The sequence below is a fragment of the Talpa occidentalis genome, unplaced genomic scaffold (assembly GCF_014898055.3).
Source record: "Talpa occidentalis isolate TD23 unplaced genomic scaffold, MPIMG_talOcc4v2.1 talOcc4.10, whole genome shotgun sequence".
NCBI lineage: Eukaryota > Metazoa > Chordata > Mammalia > Eulipotyphla > Talpidae > Talpa > Talpa occidentalis.
Window position 1 is genome coordinate 37,057,638 of NW_023600993.1, and position 20,303 is coordinate 37,077,940.

General features: G+C 37.2%; 1 protein-coding gene across 4 annotated transcripts in view; it reads right to left on the reverse strand.

Moving 5' to 3' along the window:
* SFMBT1 (Scm like with four mbt domains 1) overlaps positions 1 to 20,303 on the reverse strand; it is an 84,941-nt gene that overhangs the window by 43,346 nt on the left and 21,292 nt on the right. For all 4 annotated transcript variants that reach the window (XM_037530588.1, XM_037530578.2, XM_054694632.1 and 1 more), the window contains exon 2: positions 3,122 to 3,280. In XM_037530588.1, the coding sequence (XP_037386485.1) occupies positions 3,122 to 3,149 (28 nt within the window). In that variant the 5' untranslated portion in view covers positions 3,150 to 3,280. The remainder of the gene's footprint in view (positions 1 to 3,121; positions 3,281 to 20,303) is intronic.

Consider the following 20,303-nt stretch of genomic DNA (forward strand, 5'->3'; position numbering starts at 1 on the left):
AAGGTAACATGATCCAACACCTAGCTACCTATCTTGTCACTTCATGCCCAACCAGCCTCTGTTCACAACACACAGTGACACTGAGTTTCTTGCCAGTTTTCTTTAATCATGTTCTTTCCTCAATGGCTCTGCATTTACTATGTCCTCAGCTCAAAGACTCATTCCTCAGTATCATTCACAGCTTCACTTCACTCAAGTTTCAACTACAGGAAGGCTGTCCATTCGGACCCATCTAAAGTAGAAACCTCCAGGTTTTGTTTTTATCTTCATGGAATTTACACCTACTTGATAGTATACCTAAGCCTTTTTATCTGCCCCATTTCATAATAACCTCCATGAAAATAGGAACTTTACTTTAGTCACACCTATATCGCTGTTGTAGAAGATACTGAATAAGTATTTATTAAGTGAGAAAATATTCAAACACCCCATAAAATAATAATCCCACTTCACATAAATTCCTGAAGAAAAAGGGTTTTTTCACCAATGTAGTCTCTCTCACTGCCCAAAACAATGCCTGGCATCGGCAAGATCACAACAGTCACTGAATGAGTACTTTAGGAGAGCCCTGGCATTACACAAACAGAAGGCAGCAAGTGCAAGTATGCTTACCATGTAGTCTGTAATACCAAAAGACAGAAGCAACTGGTAGGAGAAGAGATAAATTATGGCAATGTAACAATGTAGTACTGCCAGGTATCAGTTGAAATGAATGAACTAGTATTGCTATAGCTAAATCTTTAAACACACACACACACATACAGAGCAAGCAAAGATGGTAGGTGCAGAATGAAAGCACAGCAAGGTACAATTTAGGTTTCAAAACAAAGCTATAATGTTTATTAGTAGTATAATGTTTATAAATACACACATAATAATATGAGTACAAAAAACAAGAATGGGAAAAATACCCTTCAACTTCAACAGTGCTACTTTTGGGGGTGGAGAGAAGAAAACAGAATTAGAAGTACCAAAGATGCTTAAAATGTATTATGCCTTACTTTTCTTTCTAAATGAGCATATAACACATGAAAACATGTTCAACATCATTAGAGAAATGTGAATCAAAACCACAATGAGCTATCTATCACCTCACATCCATGAAGATGATTATTATCAAAAAAGCACAAAATAAGTGTTGGTAAAGAAATTGGCATATGGTACACTGTTAGTCTAAGAATGTAAAATGGACGAGTATACAATGGTTCCTCAAAAAATTAAAAATAATTACTGTATGACTCAGAAATTCCACTTCTGAGCATAAATCCAGAAGAAGTGAAAGCAGTGATTCAAATGTACAGATATTTGTACATAAATGTTCATAACATCATTAGTCACAATAACCGAAAGGTACAACAACAGATGAAGGGGTAAACAAAATGTGGTATATATATATATACTAAGAAACATTATTCAGTTTTAAAAAGGAAATTGATACATGCTACAACATGAGTATATTACACTAAGTGAAATAAGTCAGTTACGAAAGGTCAAACACTGTATGGTTCCGCTCGTATGAGGTAGTCAAACTCACAGACACAAAAAAATGGTGGTGATGGGAGCTGAAGAGAGGGGAGTTAGTTTAATGGGCACAGAGTTTCATGTTGGGAAGATGAAAAAAGCTCTGTAGATGGACTGTGGTGATGGCTGGACAACAATGTGAATGTATTTATTAATGTCACTTAACTGTATTTTCAAAAATGGCAAATTGTGCTGTAGATGCTTTACATATAAAAAATGGAAAAATTCCTATGGAAATAAAATTTGCCGTATTTTCTTACTGCAATATTTGAGGCAATTTTTTTCTTGAGGCAATATTTATTAAATCTTCAAGTATGTTTATGGGTGGTTGTTATACTGTTTCATTTGCTTTTATGCATTTGAAATTTCTTTAGATATACAAGCCAACAAAAACTGCATTGCGAGCATTCTAGAAGTGTATACAGGCCAAGGAAGGTTGATTTCCATAACTAAAACATGACAGGGCTGGCATTAAAAAAAAAAAAAAAAGATGATCAAAATCTCTTATACATTAAAACTACTCAACTGAGAACAAGACTAATCATCTAATTTAAAAAAATAAGCAAAATACATGAAAAGTTTATCAAAAAGAAATGCAAACAGTCCTTAAACATATGAAAAGATGTGCAAATTTACTCATTTTAAGAGAAATGCAAATTAAAACTATACTTGAATATCAGAAGAGAAATTCCAAAGTTTGACAACATGGTCTATGGTGAAACTAAAGCATAGTGACACAATCCTGGTCAAGAGAAATTGGCAGTATCACGTGTATATTTTATCTTTTGATTCAGCAATCCTACTTCTAGAAATCTATCTCAAAGATAAAATGACAAAATACAAAAAGACATACATACAAAGCTACTCACTGAAGCATAATTTGTAATACCAAGTCTGTAAAGATCCAAAAGTCCACTGGTAATAAACTGCTGAATAAAATATTATATACACATCTAATACTATATAGCTATAAAAAGGAATGAGAAGGACTTTTATATATTCATGTGGAATAGCCTCAAGCATAAAGTGAAAAAGCAAGCTAAAGAGCATTTTTTACTATATCTCTACTTTTTGTGTAAGATGAGTGAGATTAATGTAAATATTTGTATATACTCACACATATGAACAATGAAGTAAGTTAAAAAATAGTAAAACTTTATGTATATGGAGGAGAAAAAGGGTGAATAGTATTAAGTTGAAACTGGGAACACTGTTATGTAATTTTGACTTTATATATGCACAGATACTTTATACAATTTAGAAACATTTACTAAATTGAAAGAAAAAGCTCTAAAAATTGTAGTGCCTCAGACTACACCTCTTCTATCCAAGTGATAGACACATTCAATAATGTTTAAAATAAATCCACTTCCTAAATGGCAGGGTATCATTTCAGTGAATCTACTCTCCTAGAAAAAGGGCAAAATACTTTTTCAGTGGCCATCGTGAGTATCTCTAGTCCAGGTTCTCTGCACTGCACACACTCAAGTCTTCAAAGAGTTTCCAGTCTAGTGGTAGAAGGACAAGTCAGCCAATGCAACACAGTAAGTAATGTAATTCCACACTCTGAAGAATAAATTCTGCTCAGCAAAACCAATACCTGCATCGAGCTGCTGTTCCCCGTTCATTTCCACAGCACACTGGCTATCACACCTCCACACGAAGGACAGGACTTAGCGTTCTTGTGCTATGATCAGAAGATCACTTGCAGGTCTCAAGCATCTGTTCAATGGGCATTTAACTGTCCAGATGAAAAGTGCTAAAAAAACAAAAAGAATACATTAATAGTCTGAAAGCCAAGTGTGTTTACTCACTCATAAGACATGGTACTCAAATAGGTTAAGGGGACAAATATAAAACATACAGGCAGAATCTATGGGATTAGGAAAAAAACAATGACACCTTATCTAATTTTGAAGGCTGTGCATGTGTGTATTTGTGTGTAGTGTATGCTAATGAGATCTTGAGATCCAAAAATCACAACAAATTAACAAGTATATGAAACACAACCTTTAAACTTAGATTATAATAATTAAGCACCATGATTCCTAGCCACAAAAACTTGTATTCCTTGATTTTCTGTGGGGGAACTGAGGTTGGGAGGATCAGAATTAGCATTCAATCTGCTGTCTTACACAATGAATAAGATTCAGGACAGGGCCTCCCCAGTGGTACAGTGGGTTGAGCATAGCATTGTGAGGCCGTCTGCAGCCTCTGCAGCATGGGTTCAATTCCCGACCAGCCAGGGAGATTCCCACCATGGTACAGCAGACCTCTCCTGTCTCACCCACTGTTCCCCTCAGCAGTGCTTTCGGTCTGTCTGCCTATTCTGCTCCCTGCTCTGTCTCTGGTGAATCCTTTCATCCTCCCACGCCTCTGCCTGTACCCCAGCTATTGTATAAAAAATAAATCTTTTAAAAAAAAAGATTCAGGACATATTAATTTATTTAGTTTTCCATTCTATTTACCTAGAATGGATTATTATGCAGAACCAAAAGTTTCCATTATATTATTCTACAATTACACTAATTAAGAGAATCCCTCTAAAATAAGCTGACTCCACTTTTTAACAACTTCAATAGGGTTCATTTCAAATACCAAAATTTCCCATTTTAAGTATACAATTCAATAATTTTTAGAAAATTTACAGCTGTACAAACATCACCATAATCCAATTTTTCTTTGAGTAAAATATCTAGTCAATCTACATTTAAAAATCAGAGTTAATATTTAGAAAATGTACTCAATCTAATTAGTGAGGAAAGTAAGAATTTTTAAACACATACTATTTTTTCCACCTTTCAAATTGGAAAGAATTTTGAAACTAAAATGTCTGGCATTGGCAAAGAACATGGAAGAACGTGAGAACTTATGACCACAAATCGGCATCATTTTTTTTGGAGATGAACCTGATGACATTTTAACCTATAAAGATTTAAAAGATACAAACTCTCCAGCAACAATTTTACCATTAAAAATTTTTCATACAAAATATGGGTAGAAAGCTGTATAATTAATGTTCATCACAGTATTATTAATAGCAGAGCAAAATCAAAGACAACCTATACATCCACCAAATGAAAAGATGACTACATACGGCAAGATACACCACACTAGGAAATACCCTGTAATCATTAGAAGAATTTGGGTAAATTTATAAAAGTAGCTGAGAATACTGTCTATAATGCTGTGTGGAGAAAAAAGTAAATAATATAAAGATGTTATCTACATTAACTTTTAAAAATCCTGTGTCCATTTTTTGCTTGACCACGTGACTTCTAAGAATTGACTAATTTGTGTCCATCGCCTCATTTTGATTTTTTTTTAAGATTTATTTATACAAGAACTGGGGTACAGGCCAGATGCACGGGAGGGTGAGAGGATTCACCAGAGACAGAGCGGGGAACAGAACAGGCAGACTGACGAAATACACTGCTGAGGGGAGCAGCAGGCAAGACAGGAGAGGTCTGCAGTGCCATGTGGGATTCTCGCCAGCCAGCAGGGATCTAACCGGCGCTACAGAGGCTGAGGGCAGCTTCGCAGCCCAACGCTCAACTCCTGCGCCACCAGGGGAGGCCCAATGAGCTAATTTTAAAATGTTTCTAAAAGAAAAATTGTACAACCCAACTAACATTTTTAGTAAAAGATGACAGATGAGGCAAGTTCCTTCTATCAAAATGTTAAAATGATGTGATATTAGTGCAAGAAAAGACAAATACATCAGTAATGTAGAATGAGGATGGGAAATAGATCCATTTACACAAGTATAGTTTATGATAAAACAGCACTTCATACCAACTGTAAAAGAAAAAAGTGAAATCCTTACTTCATGCTGCCATGTAAATTCCAGGTAAGTTAGAAGCATAAAACATGAAAACCAAGACTCCAAACAAATGAAAAAAACCTAAGACACTCAAGTTCCAACTCTGGGACAGCATGGACTTCCTGAAGGAAGGAAACCATAAAATGGATACATCTGACGACAAAAACATTAAAACTTCTGATTGACAAAAGTACTATAAACAACTTAAAAAGTCAAACTATACATAGATAGAAGAAAATATTTCCAGGATATACAAGAGACAAAGGATTAATAGCCATAATCCAGAATGAGACTATTAATCAATTAAGGGAAAAAAGACCAGAATAGAGGAAAGTGGTGGCAGAGTACAGGTGGAGGTTAGCCTCCTCCGTATGTTCACAACTAAATTACAACAGAAGAAAGGAAACAGCCCCTGAAAGATAACCAACTGAACCAGGGATTATTTATAAATTCATTAGCATGAATTTATGTGTGACTACTGCACAAATCAGGAGCAAAGGTACAGAGAAAAAAAGCCGGAAAGCTGCAATTAAACTGCTTGCAGCAATTAGGAGATAACACAACCCACAAGAGATGGGCAGCTGCTGTATGGAACCCCTCTGCTTTTGTTAACTTGGGAATATGGCCACGTCAACACTACCCTGGAGAAGGGGGTATAGAGTTGGCATGCTGGATCATGCTGAGAACTAGAGGAGTAGGGGTGCAGAGTGGTGATAACTAAATGTGGGGTGTGAGGTATAGCAGTATCTGGATGGACTTCCTTCCTTTCCAACCTCATACTACAATGAGGTCGGAAATTTCATGCCAATGAATTTATAAATAATCCCTGGTTCACAGTTGAAATTTATAAGCTATTTTCCTTTGTTATGCTTCATGTAAGCATAACAAAACTCTTTAAGCTAGTTACAACAGGTTCAATTCTTATTTTACATCTTGGGAACGTTCCCTTTTTGTCAACTTCAATCCCACTCCATTTCACCTTTTCTAGGTTTACTCATCATACATGAAGGCATCGATTTCTTCATAACAATTCAGTAATTTATGCTGTCTCATTGTTTACAACCCCAATTCCAATACCCACAAATTTTCCAGGAAAAGTACTTCAAGGTCAATTTTTAAGCCTTCTTTAGTATGTGTCTTTCAAAAATTTTAAGGCATAATTTTAAAAAACTAATTCATACTACAATGAGGTTGGAAATTTCATGTTAATGAATTTATAAATAATCCCTGGTTCAGTTGTAAGTATGGTCATTTCACAGCCCTGTTTCCTTAGCACTTACTAATTAGTACCCAAGTATTGAGCACCTACTCTATGCCAGAAACCAAGATTACTAAATCATAGTTCTGAAATAATCTTTCAATGAACCAAAATATGACAGCAGCATTTAAAAATAATTTCTTTATCCTTATATTATCTTTTAGAGTTCAAACACTGACGTATTTTTTATTGATTGCAGACTTTGTTTGTAGAAGCAAACAAGTACATGAGCCTGTGTTGAACCAGTCAATATGTCTTTGTTCTGATTAAATTGGGAGGTATTTGATTCACGAACATAAACACTGCCAATTTCCAAGGTATTATAAAAGCAACATTCTAAACTCAGTTATGAGTCTTGAAACCATTCTGTAATTTAATGGTTGATATTTCTCAGTTTTCTCATATCAGCAAACAGATTAGAAACTTCATTCCAATTAAAGAAGCACTAGTTAACCATTTATCAAAAAAAAAAGTAAATATTATTTGAGGACCTACTATGTATGTGCCTGACACCTATATTTGTGTCATACAGTACATAAAACAATGCCCAACAACACATTGTAAGTAAAATGTAAGTGATAACTATCTAAGTTATATCTTATTTAAACCTACCAGTCTACTTATCCTATATATATAGATATCATATATATGCATCCTGTATGTATATATCGGATAAATATGTATTCTCACCCTCTTAGACTTCCTCTGAAACACGTTTTAGTTTATCCATATTACAACAACAACAAAATAAAAACTGGCAATGAGTTTGATTTCACTTTACACATTTATGTGACCAGGTAAAATATCTCAAAAATAAGTTTATGCAATTAATTAGATTTTGATATCAAGAGCTCGATAAGCAGTCTTGATGGAATAAATAACTGTTCCTTCTGGGGCCTCCCCGGTGGACAGGGAGAATCCCACATGGCGCGGCAGACCTCTTCTGTCTCGTCCAGTGCTCCCCTCAGTGTCTTTGGTCCGTCTGCCTGTTCTGCTCCCCACTCTGTCTCTGGTGAATTCTCTCACCCTCCTGCACCTCTGACCTGTACCCCTGTTCTTGTATAAATAAATCTTTTTTAAAAATTAAAAATACAACTACCATATGATCCAGCAATTCCACTTCTATGCATATATCCAAAATGAAAAAAAAAATCAGTCTCAAAGACAATGACCGCCATTTTTATCCCAGAATTATTTACAATAATGGAAAAAATCTAAGTGTTCAGCGACAGATGAATGGATTTTTAAAAAGTGATACACCCACACATATACATAGATGCAATGATATATTATTCAGCCATAAAAAGAGGGGGGAAACAGCAATTTGTGACATGGGCGGCCTTTGGGGCATTAGGCTAAATAAGTCAAAGAAAGACAAATACCACAGAGAACCACCTGTATGTATAATCTTAAAAAAATGAATTTGCAAATATATAAAATAGACTGCCAGAGGCAAGGGGTAGAGAAAACAGGTGAAAGTAACCAAAAGGTACAAACTTCAAGTTATAAAGGTAAGTAAGTCCTAGGGCTATAATGTACTGCATGGTCAATGTAGTTAACAGTACTGTATTGTATTAAATATTTGAAAGTTGCTGAGAGTTAATCTCCAAAGTTCTCATGACATGAAAAAATATGTGTTAACTGTGTGATAATGGATGCTAACTTATTGTAGTCACTACTGTGCAATATAAATACATGCATTAAACCATTATGCTGTACACCTTGAACTTACATAATGTTACATGCCAATTATATATCAATAAAACTGGGGGGAAAAATTTTGGTGTTGATATTGACAGATACTCTTAAAATCAGGGACTTGGTTATTTTCTCTCTCTACTTGCAGTTTGAAACACTCAATAGATATTTGGAAGAAAGAAAAGAAATAAGAAACTCAACAACCGAGAAATTTATGTGAGAAAGGAAAATTTACACTGGTCAACACAAAATATTAAAAAGGTCAAACAAATAGCCCAGTAAATATGTAGAGACATAGAAAAAATACTGGGGACATTAAGTTTCAAGGACAAAATCTAACTACTGGTATTCAGAAGTTCAAAGCACCAATTAACCATTATATCTGGGGCAGCAGCAAGAATCCATTTATTGCAAACCCTAAACCAAGGCTAAAAAAAAAAAAACACAAAAAACCTCAATAGGAAGACCCAGAGGTTTAACAAGTGAGTTACTGCTGCACTTAAGCAATTTTGTGGTGAAAATTAGTCCCAGGTAGAAACTGGCTCTCTTGGAAAGATTTCAGTAAGGATACTCAGTTTGTAATTGTAGACTTGAGAGTTGAATAGACGTTACTAAAGCTAGAGAAGAAAAAGGAGTCCATTTTCAGGTACTCTAAGTTGGCTGCAAGGGATTTGCAATTTTTAAATTTCTTGATATCCAAATATGAGTTCTATCTTTCCAAGAAAGAAAATTGGCAATCATTTCATAAAAGCAAATCATCTTTCAGAAAGAAAACCTAAAGGAATTAGAAATTAATCAGTGCATCTTACAACATGAAGGGAAAAATAACTAAACACTCACATGCAGAATTCAGTTCTCCCTGTTCAAAATTACTACAGCTCTATATAGGACCTTCTGGAAGAGCACTTCCCCTACAGTGAGGCCTATCTGTTCCTCAGGGCTTTACTTTGCTTCATCTCTCTCTGTCACTTGGCAAGGACAAGCATACAATCTGTGTGCCCAACAATGAAAATTGTGTGCCCTCCTCTACTTGGATAAAATTTGAGTCTCAACTCTTGATACTTCTCATAAGCATCCTCTAATTTAAAAGAATGTCAAGAAATTATAATAACTATTGAAAAGTATTCCAGCTCTGAAAATATGATGCCTTACAAGTTTAAGAAAATCAAGAATTTCCAAAATATCACATAAATAAGACTAAAAAAGGTCAAAAAATTTTTTTCTAAACAAAACTCCAAGTTTTTTCAATAAACTCCAAAAACCCACAACAAACTACAGTTTTTGTACTTCACTCTATCCATATGCTAAACACATGTAACGTGTAAGAGTAGTATAGGTTTCGCGACCAGAATTTTTTATTTGTAGCATAGCTATTACAGCTGATATACTAAGTCACACATTAAAGTCCATTTTAAAACAAATTGCTTTAAAAATTTAACCTATTGTACTTCTGGCTCAGACTAGCTGGTCTGTTGTACTTTTAATTTTTTTTTAATTTATTTATTTATTTTTTTTATTTTGTATAGAGGCATATTTTATTTATTTATTTGTTTGTTTGTTTGTTTTTGTTTATACAAGCACTGGGTACAGTCAGAAGCGCGGGAGGGTGAGAGAATTCACCAGAGCCAGAGCAGGGAGCAGAGCAGCCAGAAGGACCGAAGTACACTGCTGAGGGGAGCAGCGGGCGGCAGGAGAGGTCTGCGCGCCATGTGGGACCCTCCTCCGGTGGCCGGGGAGCAGCTGGGGATCGAACCGGCGCTGCAGAGGCCGCGGGAAGCTTCTCAACCCAGCGCTCAACCGTTGCGCCACCGGGGAGGCCCCTGTTGTACTTTTTAAACGCTTACTACATTCATGGCAGTTACTTAAAATACATGATCTTCCATTAAATATCTACAGCTTTCAAATACTGGTTACATGCTGATCAAGTAGTATACAAAGCTTCCCCAACCCTGACTATCCATTCACTGAGCTCTGATCATTTTAAATACCTGCTACATATAGTTCCTATTAGAAGGCTCATCTAATTACAAAACAAGATAATGTTAGTATGACATAAGATTAGTGTTTAAAAAAGATGCACTGGACCTCCCTGGTGGCGCAACAATTTAAGTCTCAGCGCTATGAAGCTATCAGCAGTCACTGCAGCAAGAGTTCCATCCCCGGCCAGGGAGTTGACTCACAAGGCGCAGACCTCTCCTGTCTCGCCTGCTGCTCCCTGCTGAAATGAACAGTACTGAGTAACTGGTACAAAACCTAGATACCTGTCTTGAGGGTCCTAAAACTCACAGTTCAATATCACTAATTCTTACAGAGAACACTGTAGTCTTTAGGCTCAAGAGTCCATGAATTCATCAGTTAGTTAGCATCAGCTTTCTAAATCTAGAGCAGGAATTTTTGAAACAGTTTCTTCTCTTTTCCAACAAGTTAAATGTTATTCATTAAATACCAAAGCCATGAGAAAACAAAATGAGGCAAGTTAAATCTCAGCAAGACTTTTATTTATACATAAATGTTTAGTGGCTGGTTGCTTTTGTTTTGGTCTTAGCCCAAAATATTTCATAAAATTATAGTATTTAAATTTTCATTCCAGAAACTATTCTTTTTGCAATTCAATTTCAAAAGAAAATGACTTCTATAGATTTTATATTACAGCCAATACCACAAATTCTAATATTCACATGGAAAAAAATGATATCAACTGGCTAGTTAGTGATGGCAAACAATTATTCATTTTTACATGTGATAAAGGTATGGTAAAAAGACCATTTTTAACTATAAATACTGAGTATTGATATAATTCTCAAGATTTGATGTAAGATGATATGTTATGGTGGGCAAACTATGTATATGTCTCAGAAAAGACAGTACAGATAAAATAATTCAGTCGTGTTGATTATCGTGGGAACCAAGTAATGGAATTTTCTGTCTTCTGTGTTTGAGATACAGTCCTAATAAAAAGTAAACCATAAAATAAAAGTATAATGATGACCCAGCTTTCTCAGAGGTTTTGACAAAGAAATAGTAGCATCATCATTAATTGGGTTTTTTTTTTTGAGTCATCATTAATTGTTTTAAACACAAAAATAAAAAGGGTGCATGGTAACTGACCTGATACTCAAGGGTGCTTATTACTCTGCTGAAGAAATGGATGTATTTTCAGTAACATAAAAAGTGATTCCCATGATCTATATCTGAAATGTCATTACACTGCATCCAAAATACATTTTGTATTGCAGACATCTTTCATGACGAATCAATGACATTTAAAAAGTATGCATTGACTAAATGATCATCACTGTTACCAGGATATTTTCGACTCCTGACAACTCTTTCTTTCAACAGTTGTTCTTTCAATAAAGAATGCTAAAGCTAAAGTAGTAAAGGAAGCTATATTCTATCATTGGAAATTCATCTTTTGAAGTTACAGATCTAACATGAGATTTTAACTATAAAAGAATAGCATAATGAGACATTTGGTTACCAAAACAAATTCATGACTGTGTGTTTTACATTCTCATAGCATGAAATACTTTTCCTTCACAGATTTCAGGGACACTTCCACTGATTTTTAATTATAAGAGATAAAATCAAGTGGCAGATTCCTGAGATTTTAAAATGCAACTTTTCTATATTACTTATATAATCTTAATCTTATATACGAAAGAGAAATATTAGGTTTTATCTTAAGCCACTTGTCTCTGCAGCCCCACTCTCATTCATCTGTATCACTGTGGGCATCCAAACTGAAGCAGGCCACCACCGGTGGCAAAATGTATCAAGGAGAGGGACAACATTGTGAGCATATTTGAACTCTGCTGTGAGTGTAAATCTTATCAAGTCTCATCACATAAAAACTATGTGGCTATAGATGGTAGCTATATTTATTCATGGATCATTTCACCTGTATATAAATAGAAATAAGGAATCATTATATTTTATGCCTGACATTAATACAATGTTACATGTCAATTATATCTCAGTAAGAAAAAAAGGAAGGGACAAAAGGGGTTGCAACTGCCTCCTTGACAACAGTGCAAGGTTGTCTACCTTTTGCTGAGACACGGGACATTTTAAGTCAGATGTGCTACAACTTTTAACAAAACGCCAAAGTGATATAGAGTAGTAAGTTTTTCTCCCAGTACAAATTCAGTTTGTTTGCTGGTATTGAAAAGTCACGGTTTCTTGCTTTTAAATTCCTAGTACTTGGCTGGAGTCAGAACACTTTTCTTAATCAGAAAAAACTTATTGAACACCACATATATATAGGAAATATACATACATTATATATGGCCCCTATAGTTTGAGAGCATGTAAAGCCAGTTTAGTAAATCTAACAGTGACACAGAGGTCAAATGACGATTACCAAATACTCTGGATAGACTGTACACATGATAAGAGCAAAGTAAAGGAAGTCGGTTTAAATCAGGTCCAGCATGAGGACATACTTTTGAAAAACCAAGACAATGAAGATAATTTCAGGCTAAAAGATAAGAGCAGAGATCTAGATTTGACGTAAAAGAGGAAAGTGCAATGTGTGTTTCAGATATAGCAGCTAGTCTAATTTGTTTTGGGCTGAGAGCATTAAGACAAAAAAATAAAACCAGAAAGTTAGGTTGAGGCAAGCCAGGAGGCCTTATTTATCAAAAATTTGAACTTCAACCTGAAGAAAATACGGTAACACTGAAAGTTTTTGAACAAGGGTAAACGGCATGAAAGTAAATGGTAGTGTACATATGTAGATGGGAGTGATATTTAGGATGAAGTGGTGAGGAAGAGCATGAAAGCTAGTTCAGGGGATGCTTATTTAGCAGTTCTTAAAGAACATAAAAAAAGACCCCAAAATATCAGAAGATTGAAAAGACAAAAAAGAAACACTTCATTGATATAACACATTTACAGTTTACAGAGGACTTTTATAACCAGATATTCGCAGCAGCCAGAGACCACAGGGCAAGGTGACTTTGTTGGGGCTGAGTTGTGCCTGCCTCAGCCCACTACCTGTGGACGTTCCTCCTCACCCTGTAGCCAAGAGGCAGGACAGGGTGGGCTTTTCCCCGTTATATCTGGCTCTAGGATTCTAAATGGACCAATAAGGTAAAAGCTAAATGGACCAAACAGGTATGAGCCAACTGGACCAAGCAGGTATGAGCTAAATGGACCAATCAGATACAAGCTTACTTCATTAATTATTCAGATTGAAAATGGAAAACTAGCTGATTGGTGGTAAATGTCCTAATCAGACACTTAGGATTGAACACTGTGCATTCAGGCTTGTAGGGTGGGGGATGCTGAGAGGATATATGGCAGAGCAAGAGCCAGCTTGATTCATTCCGAAGTTTCAGGCTTCTGAAGAAAGGATTCACTGGACCACTTTCAAAGAAGCAGCATTCTGCTTTCAGCCTTCAGAGATGAAATATTCATCGGACCATCTTTGAAGAAGGAGGATTCTGCTCCCAGCTTCTGAAAAGAATGAAGCATCGAGCAATCGACTTTCATGGGATTCAGCAAACCTCTGTGGACCTCATAAGACTTCTAGACAACTTCCAGGCCTCCAGACTTCCACAAACCTGCACAGAAACTCAGCAGCTGCATTTGCACTCAGCCCTGCCTCTGACATCACCTTCAAGGAGAACCACTGGGCTTAGCCCAGCATCTCAAAGAGTTAGCCAGAGCCTCCAATTCTCCAGCACCACCTCCTGGTGCTGTTGAGTCCACCACTGTCTGGTCCAGCCTTCAAACTGCTGCTGTGGGCTGCTGCAGTGTCACCTCATTTTCCACAAGAGGTCTTTGTTGGGACTTCTGGACACTTGAGGACACTATCTGGGGTGAGACAGCTAGCCACTTGTGGCCTTAAAAACTCTTTCCTTTGGGCTTCCCCAGTGGCACAGCGGTTGAGCGCTGGGTTGCAAAGCTGCCTGCGGCCTCTGCGATGCCGGTTTGATCCCCAGCTGCTCCCTGCCCACCGGAGGAGGGTCCCACATGGTGCGCAGACCCCTCCTGCCGCCCGCTGCTCCCCTCAGCAGTGTACTTCGGTCCTTCTGGCTGCTCTGCTCCCCGCTCTGGCTCTGGTGAATTCTCTCACCCTCCCGCGCTTCTGACTGTACCCAGTGCTTGTATAAATAAATAAATCTTTAAAAAAAAAAAAAAAACTCTTTTCCCCAGTCTCCTGTTTGTGAAATAAACCCTGTGTTGTTGGACTCTCAGGCTGAGTGGTCTTGCAATTGTGCATACAGGTAAGAACCCACTGATGTGACCTGTCTTCCACCTTGGTATTCTCTCTTAGTACTCTTTGTGCCCTGTTTGAAATATGTTTTATACTGTTTCACTTTCACTTAAGTGATCTCATAACCCTCAGAACAATCTGTAAAGTAGAATATTTGTCACATTTCACAAGTAATGAACTGTTGCTCGGGGCATTCCTTTTATGACTATTTGTTGTTTAACCACTAGACTGTAAGCGCCAAGAGGGTATATAAAGACCACATTGGTTTTTCTTTGCTCTGGTATCCCTGTTGCTTTGCAAAGAATCCAGTTTGGTGCCTGACTGTGATATATATGCATTTAAATACACAATAGATGAGCGAAAAAATGAAGCACACACTTCCTCTTCTACTTTTGTTCCAAACACCAAAGTGTTTTGTATTTTGTGTTTTGTTTTAAAGTCTAACTATGGAAATACTTTGACAATTACATTATCTCTTTCTGGCATATCCCAGACCTCTTGTTTCCCCTAGGGAAGAGAAAGAAAAAATGCACAAAAGGGGATATCAGGTTCTCTGCCATCTTCACAGTAGTATCACAAAGTCATTCCGAGTGATATATAACTAAAGATACAAAAGAGGTTGGTGTTTGGTAGTTTTTGTTTTTTTCTTTTCTTGCAGAATGGAATGGATACTAAGGTAACCAAGTTACCTTACACTGTACAAGGAGAGAAATCCTAGATGAACCCTTGTGCCAGAAAGTAAGTCTTTCCTGAAAGAATTTTACAGTTAGGGACAGAGTCACTGGGGGAAATGCAAGACATCAGAAAATTAGCCATGGTCAACAGGGAGAGTTAACTGTGGGTCAAGATAGTTGCAAACAGCTTCACCAAAAACAAAGTATGAACCTCACTTTGAAGCATAGACAGAACCTTAGAAAGGTAGAGAAAAGAGTGTAAGACATTCTCAGCAGGGTAAGTAGCATGCAAAAGACAGTATAGAAGCTTGAGGTTGGAATCACCTGTGTGTGTGTGTGTGTGTGTTGGGAAGAAGGGGTGTGGGTTTACATGCAAGGTGGTAAGATGGATCAGTATGCTGGTATACGGGGAAAAAAGGTCACACATAAGACTGTAAATAACAAATAACAGTGTTACATTCTGAAGTTTGCAACTGACATATACACAGTTAATGAATAGTGATGACTAAAGGTGGGCAGGAAGACTATTAGACAGTCTAGCCCAGAGGTGTAAGGCTGAGTGCCTGGCACACAGAAGCAGTCATCAGAACAGTTAGACATTTCAAGCAGAAAATGACATAAAAAAATCAAAGATGACTCCAAATTCTATCCTGTGAAGACCAAACATTAATGAAGAAGAGTTGAGATTGGGGAGAAGGAGGTCAAAGTCTAGGGTAATTCATCATGACAATTGGTGTGCTTTGTGGTTAAGAGAGGGCTGTCCATGTAAACAGTTCTAGAGACAGCAGAAAAGAAGGCTTCTGTCACATGTCAGAGTGTAAAACAGGATGAGCTGTATATTTGAGTCAACTGGCACAGTGAAGATAACACCATATACAAAAATCCAAGGAAAAATGAACAGAGAATGAAGAAAAGGCAACCATAAAAAACAGGGTAAGAAGGTAACACTTTTTTATCAGACACTACACAGACACTATAAACATAGAGTAGAGAAAAAAATCTAGAGGGAGGAAGTCAACAACAGTTCCTCTCACAAAGAGTACACCCATCCAAAAAAAAAAAAAAATGAAAAGAAGATATGAAAAGAAGTTCAAAGAAGAACGAAAACAGAATAGTACAATGAACTTCCAAATCAAAGATTACTGCCAACCTCCAGGAGAAGCACAGGCTGTGAAGTGGATGACTAAGAAGAGAATGAGGTAGATACAAAGTGAATGCAAAGAATGAGAAGTCAATGTTTAGACATCCAAGTAACAAAAGAACAAGATTTAATGGCCATGTCATGCAGTTCTCATAATCCTTTATTTCAATAATTAGGAAAACACTGACCAACAATCCCAAAAATCAAAGGTTAGGACCCATACTTCATAGTATTCAAGGTGCTAGAATAAAGGAAAATGACAGACACATTTTACTTTTTTATAAGCACAATTCCATAACCAACAAATATAAACATACACAAATATAATATGATTAGAGCATATTTCACCTGCTTCACAGTAGAAAAGCTAACATTAAAAGAGACTATAAAAAATAGAAAGAGGGTCTCCCAGGTGGCACAAGGGGTTAAGCACAGCAGTATGAAGCTATCTGCAGCCACTGCAGCACCAGTTTGATCCCACATGGCGCAGCAGACCTCTCCTGACTCACCTGCTGCTCCCCTCAGCAGTGTATTTCAGTCGATCTGCCTGCTCTGCTCCCCATTCTGTCTCTGGTGAATCCTCTCGCCTCCCACACCTCTGGCCTAGTACCCCAGTTCTTGAATGCATAAATAAATCTTTTAAAAAAAAAAAAGAATTAAGAGATTTTAAAATTGCCATAATTTTTTCCACATTCTACAAAACAATTATAACTAAGTATATGTTTACTTTTTTCTTTTGTCAAAAAGTGCTCATAATTTTGTTACTATACACTAATCAGTTAATTAGTAGCTTGAATTACTTTAAGGAGAAACATGGCTTATTTATGAAGAATCATTTTCTTTAAAAACTGTCTTGAGGTCAGGGAGGTAAAGAGGTAACATATAGTGCCTACTGTGCCAACCACTATGGGTTAAGATAGCTCACTCATTCCTTCACTCTTTGAAATATTCCTATTTTAAAGGTCAGGAAACGAGACTTACAGAGGTTAGTTAACTAGCTCAAGGTTACACAACTAGTAAATTACAGCCAAATCCGAAATTTAACTTCTTTCTCCACCATACCAAGTTACCATTCAAGGTATAATCTTTACATACAAGCTTTTTCTAAAATGGATTTCTTCATCTTCTATCATTTTCTCTTAGATATTTTACTGCATATTCTTAATCCTCAATTCATGAAAGAAGATGACAGACTGCTCCTTAGAAAATTTTTAGAGCCACCACCTAATGAATTACCTAACAATAAATAAATACATCTGAGCACTGTCACTGGTAACAGGTATTTCTTTGTAAAAATCTCTGGGGAACAATAGCACATCTAATCTACCTTATAACTGTAGAGCTATTTTACAACATTTTTCACTCTGTATCACAAAATCAGATGTCCAAGTCCCTGACAGATGTGTCCCAGCTCTCTTGGTACTGGACTCTTGAAAACAAACAGGCACTCAGAGTGTTGATAAAGTATGGGAATGAATCAAGACACAGCTAGAATGAACTTCAACAGAGAGAAATCATGAAGCTGGAGGACTCCCAAAAAGAGAGCATTAACACAACTTCATCTCAGCAAAATAATTTAAAAAGGCAAAATTCATCTTTGAGTCATATAAAAAATAACAGATTTTATAACAGGCACTATCTGTTAGCTCTTTTCCTCCCTGACCTCAAGACAGTTTTTAAGGAAAATGATTCTTTATTTAAAAAAAAAAGCCACTTGGTCTACCAAAAATGGATCTCACATTCAAGAAACATTCAACCTAGGGGCCTCCCTGGTGGCACAAGGGGTTAAGTCTCAGCACTATGAACTATCAGCAGCCACTGCAGCACAAGTTTGATCCCCAGCCAGGGAGCAACCCACATGGTGCAGCAGACCTCTCCTGTCTTACCCACTGCTCCCCTCAGCAGTGTATTTCAGTCAGTCTGCCTGTTCTGTTCCCCGCTCTGTCTCTAATGAATCCTCTCAAACCTCCCTCCCATACCTCTGGCCAACACACCAGTTCTTGTATACATAAATAAAATAAATCTTTTTTTAAAAAAAAGAAACACTCAACCTGTATCTCTGCAGCAATCGTAATTGGGGCCTAGAGAAGTCGAGAAAAGGGCAAGGGGAGCAGAGCTACCACCAATCCCTCCCACTTCCACTGTTTTTTACCTCCACATCTTGAGAGATTAAAACTAGCCATCCTTAATCAAAACTAATTTTATTAGTGATAGGTTCATATCATAAAGATTGACAAGCACAGAAAATGAATGTCATTTCAACTGAGTAAATTTAGATTTTGATGTCCCCACCTAGAGAGTGAGAAAAGAAAGAAAGGGAGAAGGGGAGCACTAAGACATTGGCAAAGCACCTTGGGGGAATGGGGAGCTAGGGATTATTTGAGTAGCAAGGGGAGGAGCTATTACTCAGAGGTACCATAAAAATACACCTGTCACATCTTAGACCTATCAATGACAACAGGGCTCTGAGTAATGACTTTGCAATCTTAATGAGAGAAGAGTATATAATCCTTCAGGTGACAGAGATCTAATCAGGGACACCATTGGATCTAAACACAGATTTACTGAACTCACGGAAATGGGCACTTAATCACACTAAGAGATCACCACCACAGTGAAGATATGTTTCCTGTTGTATTCCATTTGTAGACACTGAGCTCAGTTTTGTGGTTCAACACATGGATATGACTAGGCTAAATTGGGATTTAATTCTTACCTTTCTAATGTTTCATTCATGATCTAAGATCTTACCCTGTGCCATTACTTTGGCACCACAGTCCAAGCTACTCAATTTAGTTTATCCTACATCTAATTTTTCTCCACACAAAAATGAAATAAATGCCACCTGTGCTGAATAGTTGGTACTTAGCCTAAAATGTACATTCCCAAAGCCCCTAGTCAGCTGTGTTTCGATTAACCTCTGGTAGTAGCTGGTGCAGTGAATCCCATCAACATTGGAAGTGGGGGGTTTGTGGTCTCGGCAATACCACCTTCCTCACTTTGCCCCTTCAACCCTTCCTTTTGTATCCAATTCCTCGAATTACATCCCTTTTGAATGAAGAAAGCTGAGTGGTTTTCTGACTAGACTGATAGTTCACCAAATTCAGTTTTTATATAATTTACAGACGAGGGTAGAGAGCTACATTATATTAAACATTCATTCACCGACTAATTCAATCAATTTTTATTGGGCACTTACTATAAACCAGACTGTTCTAGGTGCTAGAGACAGTAATCAACACAAACAAAAATCCCTGTCCTCAAGGAGCTACTTGCTAGTGGAAGAGAAAGACAATAAATAATATTATCTATCTAGATAATAATGTTAGTATGAGCAGGGAGATGAAATGTTCAGCTGAAATTTAAAATACATAGGTCGGCCTTCCTGGTGGCGCAGTGGGTTGAGTGTCGCGCTGTGAAGCTGTCCGCAGCCTCTACAACAAAGGTTCGATACCCAGCCGGCCAGGGAGAAACCCACATGGCATGGCAGACCTCTACTGTCATGCCCACTGCTCCCCTCAGCATTGTATTTTGGTCTGTCTACCTGTTCTGCTCCCTGCTCTCTCTCTGGTGAATCCTCTCACCCTCTCGCACCTCTGGTCTGTACCCCCGTTCTTGTATAAATAAATCTTTAAAAAAAACAAAAAACAAAAATAAAATACACAGGTCAATAATGTGATATTGGGGAAAAGATGCAAGGAAGCAAGAGAGCTAATCATGTGCAGTTACAGGAAGAGCATTCCAGGCAGAGGGAACAATGCAAGGTCCTAAATAAAGAGACATGTTGGCACACTAGAGAACAGCAGGAGTTGTACACAGCAGGTAATGGGGGAGAAATCTGAAAGTTGAGGAGGGTGCCTTCGGGGACATAAAACTTTAGCTAAAGCAGCAAATTCTGAGCAGAGGAGTGATATCATCTGACTTACCTGTTATAGGACTCTCTGTGTCAAGGGCAGACTGGAGAA